The 12,608-nt window shown below is 32.7% G+C and overlaps 1 protein-coding gene across 1 annotated transcript in view; it reads right to left on the reverse strand.

Moving 5' to 3' along the window:
- LOC129224105 (regulator of nonsense transcripts 1-like) overlaps nucleotides 1–12,608 on the reverse strand; it is a 368,488-nt gene that overhangs the window by 308,432 nt on the left and 47,448 nt on the right. The window contains exons 3-5 of the mRNA XM_054858511.1: nucleotides 2,382–2,471; nucleotides 2,083–2,292; nucleotides 250–388 (exon numbers count right to left, since the gene is read on the reverse strand). Of these exons, the coding sequence (XP_054714486.1) occupies nucleotides 250–388; nucleotides 2,083–2,292; nucleotides 2,382–2,471 (439 nt within the window). The remainder of the gene's footprint in view (nucleotides 1–249; nucleotides 389–2,082; nucleotides 2,293–2,381; nucleotides 2,472–12,608) is intronic.

A 12,608-nucleotide genomic window follows, 5' to 3' on the forward strand; every position in this document is an offset into this window, starting at 1 on the left:
ATTAAACCTACTTGATCAAACCTTTGTTGCATCATAACAATTTTTAAAAGATATGTTCAGTTTGAGCCCATTTCAAGGGAATGGTAAAAAAAAAAACATCCATAAAATGAATTTTTGAATTATGCTTTATAATGATTTTACAAAATTAATTTGCCGACGCTTTGATTCCTCCTGAAGATTTTTGGTGTCACACAAATTTCACTGCTTATAAGCTTAAAAAAGCAATTGAAAGATAAGATAAAATCTCACCTTCCACAATTCTTCTAATTTATTGATTTGAGGGGCTGTGACTTGCCGAGCTCTTAGTTGCTCCTGCTCCTGGGGAACTTTAACCAGCCATGCCAAAAAGCTACGATCACTTATTAAAGGTTTCCATTGATCTGGATCCCTAAAAAACATTTACTTTAAGTTTAAAAGTAAAAACTGATATTGAAAAAGTTTTCACAACTAAAATAAGATAATAATAATAATAATGACAAGAAAAGAATTAACTGAAAAGAAAAGAATTAAAATTTAACAGTTTTGGGACAAGAAAAAGCGTTTTCTAAGTAGAAATAAAATGGTTGCAGCTGTGAAAATCAATACCATAAAATCCAGAAAGTAACCTCCCTATCGATTATAGCCCCCCCCCCTTGTTGTGTAAAAAGTGAAATCTCTTAAAAATCCTGAATATACCCCCCCCCCCCCTCTCCCTTCACCTGAAAATTTTCCGATCATCTTCATTTGCAACTCCTTCCAAAAAAAAGAAGGATAACATTTTCTGCTTTATTTGGAAAGCATTAATAAAGGTTTAGTTTCCCCCTCCATGTGCAGTTTTGCTTTTCTAAAAAAAAAAAAAGAAAAAAAGAAAGAAAGAAAGAAAACACAATGATTTAAACAAAAAAGAAAAAAAATGGTTCTTTCCTTCCAAAATGTCTAGACTCCTTTTGATGCAAGGGCGCCTTTTTTTTTGTTCATATGTATTACAAAAGAAATTTATACAATTGTACTGCTTTTTATTCATTTTGGAAGGAGCATTTTTGTTCTGACTTGTGGAACTGAACGATCTTCAACACAGCGTCATTTGGAAAACGTTACGCCATTTTGGAAACGTGTTGCTTAAAAAGTAGCGCGAAACTTAAAAATAACCTTTTTAAAAGGAGAAATAACGAAATTGAACGAGTTTAGGATCATTTCGAAAAAAAATGGGGCCCTCATGCAATTTATTACTACTAAAAAATTATGACAGGTTTTTATTAATTAATTTCTCTCCCTTCATTAATATTAACTCTCATTTACTTATTTCTTTTCTGTACTCTAAAATTAATACTACTAAAAACAATTATTTTGGCTAATTTTTCAGAACAATCTCGATTATAACCCCCCCCCCCCCCCTTCTGAAATCAATAAGTTTTGTTTTGAAAATAGGGGGGTTACTTTTGGGATTTTACGGTAATTTTTTAATGTCTTACAAACTTTAAGAAAAAAAAGTTTTTACATCAACCTTAGAAATTAAAGCTGGTGGACATCAAATCTCAAATTGATATTCCCTTTTTTAATTTTGGTACCTAACAAACATGTGGTTCTCGCTATTTTATACTTCTTTTGCTTAAAATTTATAAACGTAAAAGAAATGAAGTTAGCAAACACTAGAAAAAAAGCATCATGTAATCAATACTTTCTTAAAAAAAAAAAAACCTTCATATCAATGCTTAAAATTCTTCCATTTGATTGTTTTTCCCCCCCTTAATCAAAAATAAAAAGTAACTTTTAATTTAAAAACATGTACAGTAGAACCTCATTTATTCGGATCTCCGGATCAAATTTGTAGATTACAAAAAAATATGTTCACCTTCACACAGATAACTTTAAACAATGATAGCTCAGAATGTAACTGTAAGTACGCCCAATATTACAAAGCCATTATTACAAATGACCAAAGAGAGAACAATTGCTTCAATAAAAATCATGACAAGAATATTAGGGCAGAAGGGACCGTATTTGCAGGATTGCTTGAAAACATATGACTTTTGGAAAGAAAATCAGAGCAAAAAAACATTTCCGTGGAGTTTTAGTTTTACAGAAGAGTGTTAAAGTTATTACCAATTCATATCTTTTAAACTGCTTTGAGCAGCACAAGGCTGTCTACAGAGGAGAACAACAACAGAATCGGCTTTTGCAGGTATAAATCCAAGCACAAAAACATTCCGACAGCCACAACTGTAACATTCCAAAACTGTTTCACCAAGAGGCCCATCTTTGTGCAAAGTTACTTCTTTATGTTTGGCTCTAACCAAGTGATTTATTATATGGCTAGAATTAAAACAAGTAAAAAATTAAAGATTATAAAAAACTAATATTCCTTATAAAATGTATTGTAACTATAATCAAATGCAAATTACCTTCCAGATGTGTTTCCTCTTCCATTACAGAACCACCTCTTACAAATATTACATTGAACGACACAACTTGGATCATGAATTCCACAATATCTAAAAGAAAAAAATAAAGAAAAAAAAAGTTTATAATATTACACCAAACTGAAGAAACATACGAAAAATATATTTTATAATATATATATGCAATATATTTTTTAATATAACAAGGGTGCTCCACTCTTGGTTGCTAACGATCAAAGCACTAATGACTGCTATGCAATCGTATTTTGTTCGTGGAGATTTAAATCATCTGCTAGAAAATTTGATTATAATATGTGTTACAATTGGGGGAAAAAAATTCTGGAAATGAAAATCCCGCTCCCCTCCCGAAATAATTAGAATTCAATTTACAAGCTCACTACTCTGATAACAATGTGAAAATCCTCTTCTCACTTGAAGAAAAATAAAACTTGATTAAATTAAAATATACGCAACAAAAATATTTAGAAAAAAAAAAAACTCTCCGAAAAGCGTACGGATCCTCGTACACATCTCTTAAAGGATTCAAACTAACTTCAGGGTTCATACTCTTTTCGGACAAAAGAATTCAATGACTTTTGTCATGACTTCATAAAAATTTTCAAATGCCACTACCTCATCGAAGCACTTGAAAAAACATCAATGTACACCGCAAAACCTATTAACTATTCTTATTTGAGACAGTGACAAGCAAAGGGATGTAGGTTGCAAAATTAAAAATTTGGAGATAACCAGTACACATAGTAGATTGGTAGGTAAACCTCTCCTCTGTCTTGAGGCAAGAGATGGTACTAGTAGCCCTGTTAGTTGTTGCTATACAGCATGATTTAGAAAAAAATTCAATGAAAGCCTACCTAGGATGTTATATTTAAATGCGTTCTACTCAAAACTTGAAAATATCCACTTACATCCCTTTGCTTCTCACTGCCTCATTTGTGCCTTCTTTATATAAATTTTAGTAAAGTAAAAATATAGTGAATGTAATATAAGGATGCTTAATGTCTAATATTTTTTTTTTAAAGGGCAGAATGAGACAAAAGCTGAAAGTCATTCCTAAACTTCAATAAATTTGCTTAAAAATTGCCTTTTAGTGTCAACACTGCAATCATCATCCATGCAACATGTCAGTACTTAGGTTCTTCAAAGTAAAGTCATTCTTCAGTAAATTCATGTTTCTAAAACATATTTATAAAAAATCATTCAGGAGTAATAAATCTTCTGATTCAAATGCATTCGTTTACTAATTAATATACACATTTCAAATGCATATAAATTAATAGGTTTAGGAATTTCAGAACAGTATTGGATTCTTGACATTGAATGTAGCAGTGGGCCATATGGATCAGTTTCGCAGGCGTAAGTTGGCACTACTGTTTTAGAGAGCATTAGAATTCTCCTATTTCTCTATTCTATTGCCTCATTAAAGATTTTTATTTTCTAAAACCTTCAAATTACTAAGATAAACTCTAGTTAACATAATGATAAAGTTTTTACGAGTTATTTAAACGAATTTGGATGCAATTTTTGGAGTGGGCATGGCTGTTAGGCATCAATGCCTGTTAGCAACAACAGTAAATAATCCTATCTCATTACCTCACAACAACAATAGTAAAAGAGTATGCTTTTCGTCACTTACAATGTATTATCAATCATTCTGCATGACTGGGAGGGGGGGGGGGGGAATGCTTATCAGCACGCATTCACGTTGGACGAATCGATCGAATGTTTGTTTCACTTTCGTTCACCTTGGCGGAACTCCGTAGTGGATGACGTCACATGGAAGTTTCTAGAAGGAAACTGATGGCATGTGTGATCAGTGATAGCAGTGTCTGTTCACATGACTCAGATATGCTAATGACCTTGTGATATTTAAACCACTCACGGTTTACGTTCATGCTCTTTGCTTATATCTCATGGTTGTAGGCGGTTGCTTCGTCAGCATTCGAACTTGCTTGTTCATGCCACACGCCTCTCTGGAATATCATGAGCTTGTAATAGTTTATTTCCTAATGGGTTTATAGTTTTACATCAAAGTTTTAGTCGACGATAGTCATGCAGTTTAGATTTCATCATTTTTATATTAGTCATCTCATACATGATAGCACCAGGCCGAGGACTGCTGATGGCCTTTGAAAAAAGTGAGAAAGGTGACAAATTTGAAAACAAAGGTGACTAAAAGGTGACAAAAAAGTAACTAAAAGGTGACCAAAAGCAATTTGTTAAGAACTCAAAAAACAGAAAAGGATTATCCTTTTTACTGACTTTTACCAATTGTAAAGTAAAGAGCAAGATGATACATTTACTGAACGTATAATTTATGTTATTCCATCACATTTTTAGTATTATTTTTTTCTCTTTTTTTAGCTTGTTGAAAAACTATCAGCATTCTTTCTTTTTTCTTAGTAAATACAAAGCATAAATATTAAATCGAAAGTCTTGAGAAAACCAATTTGAAAAATCACACTTTAACAAAATGATGTTGAAGTATGAAACTGAAAATATCATTTTATTATGCCTGAAAATGTTCATGATTTGTTCTTTCTTGTTTTTATTAGTATTTTGTAAGTAAGAATAACTTTCAATTAAAAAAAAAAATTAAAATGTTTACAAGATGCAGAAAGTTTTCCTTAGGGGGGGGGGATGTAGGGGCTTGAAGCTTATATGAGGGTTGAAAAATGTTGTTTTGGTATTATTTCCTTATATTTTAGGGTTTTTACTGCAAAATGATGTGATTTCTTTTTTTTTTTTAACTGTCTTCTGAATTATTTGTACTTCCTTTTCTTCAGCTTGGATACTTTTAACTCCATGGAGTATAGCTTGAGCTACTTTTGTTGCTGCTGCCAGTAGTTATCAATGGTTTTGTTTTTGGATGCTTCATCATCTTTTTCCAGCTGCAAAAGTTTCCATTCATCTTGAAACCTATCGAGTGGAACATTAAAAGGCATGATTTTGGCAACCTTAATCAAATCCTTACAGCTTCTAGATTTACTTCTCTCTTTTGGATCCAAAAATTTAAAACTTTTCAGTACCGTTTGATGCGCAACTTTTTTCTATTACATACTTGCATGCAGTCAGTCACATAATGCTTTTGAGCAGTTCTTAAAAACATAACCTTCTCATTTTCTTTCAGTTTTGACAGTTCATCTGTCACCTCCCCTCTAGCAACGAGATCTTTAAGAGGTAGTCTGTTACCAACTGCAAACAGTTCATCCGTGTCTACGTTTGAAAAATCAACTTTGTTTATAACACAGGCTTTTATAACCCGAGCCATAAAAGTCTGAACAATGGTCTCTATTTCTTGGTACAATTTATGTATCATACACACTTGGCATTGAAAGGGTTTCGTGAACTGCATGAAAAAATCAGCAGATGAAAAGATAAAATGCAGCTCAGCTTTTATAGAAGGTCTTCTTAAAACATTTGCAACAGCTTTATATGACCTGCATTGCATAGCTGAATTCTTTTTTAAAGGCACATGTTTAAAAAAATAATACTCAAGAGCATCCCACTGTTCCAGTAGTCTGCTTGCTGCATGTTCAAGGGTAAGCCAACGGGTAGTTGTATGTTTCTGGAACTTATGATGAGGTGTATTCAGTTCAGCTCTTGCACTTCTTCAAAGTCCTCCCAACGGGAAGGTCAACCATCAAAATAGCTATAAGTACTAAGAAGAAGTTCTGATGCTTCTTCACCTAAATACTGCAATGCTTTGACATACGCATTATTCATTGTATGAACAGTGCAAATACCAATATTTATTAGGCTTTTTTCTCGTGTCTCAAGGATAATTGTGTCAAACAACCTAAAAACCTTTTTATTAACATAAGGAACATCTGAGGCAAGCATGAGACATTTATTCATAGATAAATTACTCTCGGTAAGTGCTTCACATAGCTTCTCAATCAAAATTTCCCCCCTGCCTTGTCCAAGAAGAAAGTTTTGAGATGCCTTGTTGTGATGCAACATTGGCTTTCAGACCAATATTTTATTTTTACTTGCAGTTCCTTTTCGTCTCTGATATTGGTAGTTTCATCAAAGCTCAAAGTAAAATAGGATACACATGCGCTTCTTTTAACATACATTCCCGAAAATAAGGAGCAAGTCCATCTGTAATTAAATATCGCATTTTCTAAGGTGAAAGTGAGAAATGCTCAGGAAAGTTATTAGGAAACATCTTTTTAAAAACATCAGGAATATCTTGAGCTGAATCCATTGAATAGTTGTTGCACACTGATTTCATCATCCAAATTAGTTTAGCAATAGTGGAAGTATCTTTCATACTATACATGCGAAAGCTGTAGCTCAATCGGGATTCATTTGTTAGATGCGCTGGTTGGCTATTTTTTATTTCTTTTCTTTTTTTTTTGAACATAAATTTATTTCTTATTGAACCCAAACTAACCATTTCTGTGCAAACACAAAGTGAAACTATAAACGCAAATCAAAACTTTTCACTATTCTGCGCTCAAAGAAGACATTGAAGTACACTTCCTTAAGCACGCTGCCATCACCCCTTTTTCAAATCGAACCGCTCGTGGTAGCGGCTTTCGAGGTCAGTAAAAGTAAAACAAGCAAGTAACATGCCTGGCTAGAGATGAGGGTGAGATTCAGAAACTCCAGATGATGTCGCTTGATAAACACAGAAGACAACTTGCATAAGATGATCACTCACTCAAAAAAGTATGCAAAAACCGATTGCGCAACAGAACTTTAGTCGAACAATGCTCTATGGCCAGAAACACAATAGGAAACATAATGCTGTTTAGACGAGACTTGCGGAAAACGCGTCTGACGGTTGAAGGGGGATTGAAAGACAGGTTCTGCTCATAGAGTGCAATTGCAAGCGATAAAAAAAAATTCTTGGTTTCCCGATAGCATAGCTATTTTTCTTAAACAACAACAAGGTGGGGGGGGAGGGCACATTTAATGCTACTTTTTTAACTAATTTCACTGTTACAGCTATCATTCAGATATTTTTCAAGGATTTAATTGTTTAAAAAAAAATCCTAAGACACATTTGAAGAAGAAAGATGAGAAAGGTGACAAAAGTTGCAAAAGGTGACTAAAAGTAACCAAATTTTCAAAAGGTGATTAAAGGTGAGAAAGGTGACTGACTCCTCGGCCTGTAGCACCTAGCATGTGATGTGCCATAGATTGTAGCTAAATGTGAGATGGAATTAACTGTTACGTTTTTAGTACATTTTATCACTTACAGATTGTTGATTTTAGATTTATATCTTGTTGTTTAATAAACATCGTTTAAGTTTGAAATAGTACATTAGTCTTCTTCTAGGATTCACTCTGCAAATATTGAGGGCATATTATTAGATTAGAAAGTCTCCTCAACAATGGCAAAATCAAGAATGTGCAAGTTTGCTACTACTAAGCTTGAAGTTGATTACGAGAAAATTTAATCTATTATGATTACGAGCCTGAAAAATAGGAGATTACAATTATGATACTCACCAAAACATAATTACGACTACAACGATGATTAGATTATATAAAAAAATTAATTGTTTACAATTATGGTATGCCCATTACGATTTTTATTACAAACTTGTAGGGAAAAAAATACACACACCACTTCCACACAGATATATACAGTCAAACTTGGATAATTCGAATTATGTAATTTTTTAAAAAATTTTATGAAGGGAAGGAAATGGTAAATTATACTTCAGAAATTACGAAAACAAATATTTATTAATTTTAAATCAAATACCACAGCTGTTTAAAATATTGAAGTATTTCTGATTTCTTTAAAGAGCTTATTTGATTTTTTTAAACAAAATCTTCCAGAATATTTACAGCTCAAAACACACCTTCACTCACGTTGGGTTGTCCCTCCACGTAACGACCATATTCCACTAGATGGAAAATTGCCTCATTTGCAGTTGGAATCGGCCGCAGCTCTTCTATCTCCTCTTCATCGTCCTCTTTTGAGTTGCTCTGTTTGTTAACTTTGGATACAATAACCGTATCACTTAGTTCTCCACAAATGCTTACGTTTTCATCCACGTTGACAAAATCATTAAATGGCATGCGGTCTGTCCATGCAATTGGGAGAGGTAAACTTTCTTCATCGAAAATTTCACTAACGGCGCTGCTTTTGACGAATCCTGCCTTCTGGAAACAGTTCGCTATCGTTTTTTGGTTCACTGAAGACCACGCATTTAAGCATTCTTGATGCATCGAGAAGGGTGACTGGAAGCTTTATAGAAGAATCAGTAACAGGGGTCGATCCAGGTTTTATTTTTTGGGTCCCCATTTTGTGAAAAAGCAAAATATTTTTGTGAATTTTCTTTTTTTTTTTTTTTTTTTTTTGTGAAAAAGCAAAATATTTTTGTGAATTTTCTTTATTTTTGTAAAAAAGACCTTCTCATGATTTTTTTCTTGGAAAAGATTATATAAAAGCATTTTTAGCTGTTGTATCGTTATAGAAAACCCCTAGGCAGGTTTCAGGGGTGATTGCAAGTTCTTGAAGAATACCTGAAAGCTGTCAAGAGAAAATGCGTTGGGGGAGGGGGAGGTAAGACCCTTAACATTTTATTCGTAATTTGACACATACAATTACATTTATTGTTTTTTACAAATATACATATGCAAGGCACACTTTCTTAAGGTGAAATCTCACAACAGATTTCCTGTTTGCCCCTCTCAAATACTTTTAGAGCAATGAAAATTGCACATGCTACTGAACTCCTAATAAATACAATATGAACAGACTCAAAGATATCACTTATTTCTTAACACAGAAGTGAAATACTTATTAAAGATACCATGTATGTGTTTGAAAAACTTAAAAGTAATTAAAACCCAAAATTATACTGCACCAGCATTCAGCGTTTAATTTTTTGACATTTGACGTTCTTACAGAGTAGGTATTTCGTTTTGAACTTTACAATTTAATGATGTTAATAAATATATATATAAAGAAATTTTATTTGTTTGCCTCTTAATTAACAAGGCACAGTAAACATCAAAAAATGCAAAAAATTCGTTTACCATAGTGGATGCAAGGAAAGCAAGATCTTCAAAAGGAATAAAAATATAAAAACAGCATATAAAAGAATTTTATTTTAAGTAAAGTTATTTTAGAATTGGATTTTGAAACTCAACACAAATTAATACTAAATATATATTACATAATCAAAGAAAAATTTAAGAATTTCCTTAAAATAAAGGAATTTCGGTATTTTCAAAGATAAAAATCTTATAAAATGCCGGAACACGTTCACCCCAAGGGCAGAAAATGATATAATACATGAAATAAAACGCTTTAAATTCTTACTTTAATCCAAAGACCTTCTTGAAAAGTGATGAATTCCACAAATATTAATAAAGAAAACACTTCATACATTGTTCTAAAAATTATGTAATTTTGCTAATGCAATAATAATTTTACTTGAGATATCTACTAATCTCAGATAGAAAACAATGTATATTCAATATATATTTACATATATGTAAAACACGATATAAGCAGCTATAAAACTAAAGGGGAAATAGTTAATGAGTTTCTTCGAGTCAAGTAAAAACTTCAAAGTAATAAGCGACGATTTCCACTTTTTTTAAAGATATCTACAATTTCTTCACAGTCTATCTGAGACAAACTTTTAGGCCCATTTAAAATTATTCGTAACTGTTCATCTAGACTTTCCTGTTTCAGAGATGCTCTCATTTCTGTACATACAAGATTCATTCGAGAGAATAATCTTTCCACAGATGCCGTTGATGTTGGGATTATGGTGGCCATTGTTAAAAGTTCCATGAAATTAGGAAATAGGACCCAATTTTGACAATCTTTCTCTAAAAACATTTGAAAGTCTTTGGGACTGATTTTTCCTCCTAAAATTTTCTTTGCATCGTCTTTTTTATTTTCTTGTAAAAGCTTATGGGCCATTTTGGTTTTTTCAATGTCAAAACTCATTTTGGCAAACATCATCTGTTTTTTAAAATCCTTTCTCATTTTGAATAGCCATCTTATCTATCAATGGTTTTGAAACTGAAACCGAACCTTGAAAAGTAACTTTTCTTTCTTCCCCATAATATGACAGTAATATAGATAAATATGAATCAAAATTAATCTCATCAATGGGTATTGCATTTAAATTTACACTGTTGAAAATATCAAAACCTTTCAAACTGGAACAAGTAGAAGATAACCCAAAAGCCAAATTTATTTCTTGTTTGAAATCCTTTAAAAATTCCTTTACAAAATGTTCATTAAACTCACTAACAGCAGTTTCCTTGGGTTTTGATTTTCCTCGCATTTTCAAGCTCAGAGAGGTACAGTCTGTTGCAATATTCAACAATGTTTGGCTCTTTCCAAAATACTTTCCCTGCTCTAGATTACCACAATATTCTTCCACTTCTTCAATTAATTGGTTTACTTTAAAGACGTACCGAGTACTCGGTAACTACTCGGTACTCGGCCTACTCGGCCAATTTGCCGAGTACTCGGTACTCGGTCAAATTCTAATCAGATACTCGGCCAATACCGAGTAGTTGCAAAAAATCGAATATTGTCCAAGACAGATACTAAAATTTATAAAGAAAGAGTAAGCATTACATTCTGCAATCATTTACAATTAAAATTTATAAGTCAAATTTAAATTTTGAGAATATTGAAGTTTGTAATGCTTCAATGGAATAAATCTTTATTTTAATGTCTCCAAAGTTAATAAAACTTATTAATTAAAAATTATGCAAAAAAAGTAAGTATAGAAAATATGGGATTTTTATATTAAAAATGGATTTTTGCTTCAACCAAAAATTAGTTATAAAAAATATAAAAATATCTTTGCTTAAAAAATAAAAGGAAATAAAACAACGTTAAAGATACAGTGCAGAAATACTGCAGACACATGTTTTGGCGTTACAAGGAATTATTTTTTCAATGCACAAAATGGGAGCTCGTGGATTTAAAGACAAAACTCGGATTTTTTTGTCAAATGTCTTTACATTCTTTAGCTCACATGTTATGCACTGAAAAGACGTTCCTTGTAATGGGGGGGGGGGGCAGAAACACGTGTCTGCAGTGTTCCTGCACATTTGTTTTATCTGCTTTTAAAAATCATTTATATTTGGCTGACTAGAACTATAATTGATTGGTATACAGTGAAAACCCTCCTAACGTACACCCCTCAAAGGCAGCCACCCTTCTTATGCGGACAATTTTTAATTCCCCAGTTCCAATGCAAATAACATTCTTAAACCAGTCCTGCAAACATCTCTCTATTGCGGACAAAAAAAATTGTCCTGTTAGTGTCCGCATTAGAGGGATTTTACTGTAATTTATTTTAATTCCAACTTGATTAATCATACCTTTTATTTATTTATTTTTTATTTTAAAAATAATTTTTTTGTAAAATTAGTTTTAAAAACTATTATATGGACAAGGAGGTCTATACTACTATTACAATAAGTTCAAAATTCATCACATGTGTGTCAGTGGTTCTTCTTAAAACATAATTGGTACTTGGTAACTCGGCCGAGTAGTGAAAGGCCGAGTACTCGGTAACTCGGTACTCGGCCGAGTAGTGAAAGGCCGAGTACTCGGTAACTCGGTACTCGGCCGAGTAGTGAAAGGCCGAGTACTCGGTACTCGGCCAAAGTGCTACTCGGTACGTCTCTAGTTTACTTTTATATGAAGTACACTGAAAGAAATGTCTGGAGATTGTAACCATAAATTTAAAACATCTACTTTTCCCAAAAAATCGGCTAAGAACAAAATGGTCAGAAGAATTTCGGAATCCAAGAGTTGTTCCCTCAAATCCTTGAGTTCAGGCTCCCTCGTTTCTACGAAGAGAGTATCTAACACATCTATTAGTTGCTCATAGCGTACCACTACTCTTTGGCATGCATGGCCATGAGACAACCAACGAGTAGTTGATACTTTTAAGATTTTGAGTACTTCTACTTTATAAACGTCTCGTTGAATTTCTTTGAAAACTTCAAATTTCTTTGGGCTATAGTGAAATAGTTTCCAAAGAGCAATTAGCAAAGCATCTATTGATTTCAGCTGACTGTATTTCTTTAATAAATGAACAAAAACAAGAGCTAATTTATGGTTTCTGCAGTTTACATATATGCAATGGGGGTAAATCTGCCTAATTCTGCGTTGAACCCCTGCTCGTTCTCCACTCATCACCTTTGCCCCATCTAGAGTGATAAAGATGCAATTAGACAATTTTATATTTTTGGCAACGG

The sequence above is a fragment of the Uloborus diversus genome, chromosome 6 (assembly GCF_026930045.1).
Source record: "Uloborus diversus isolate 005 chromosome 6, Udiv.v.3.1, whole genome shotgun sequence".
NCBI lineage: Eukaryota > Metazoa > Arthropoda > Arachnida > Araneae > Uloboridae > Uloborus > Uloborus diversus.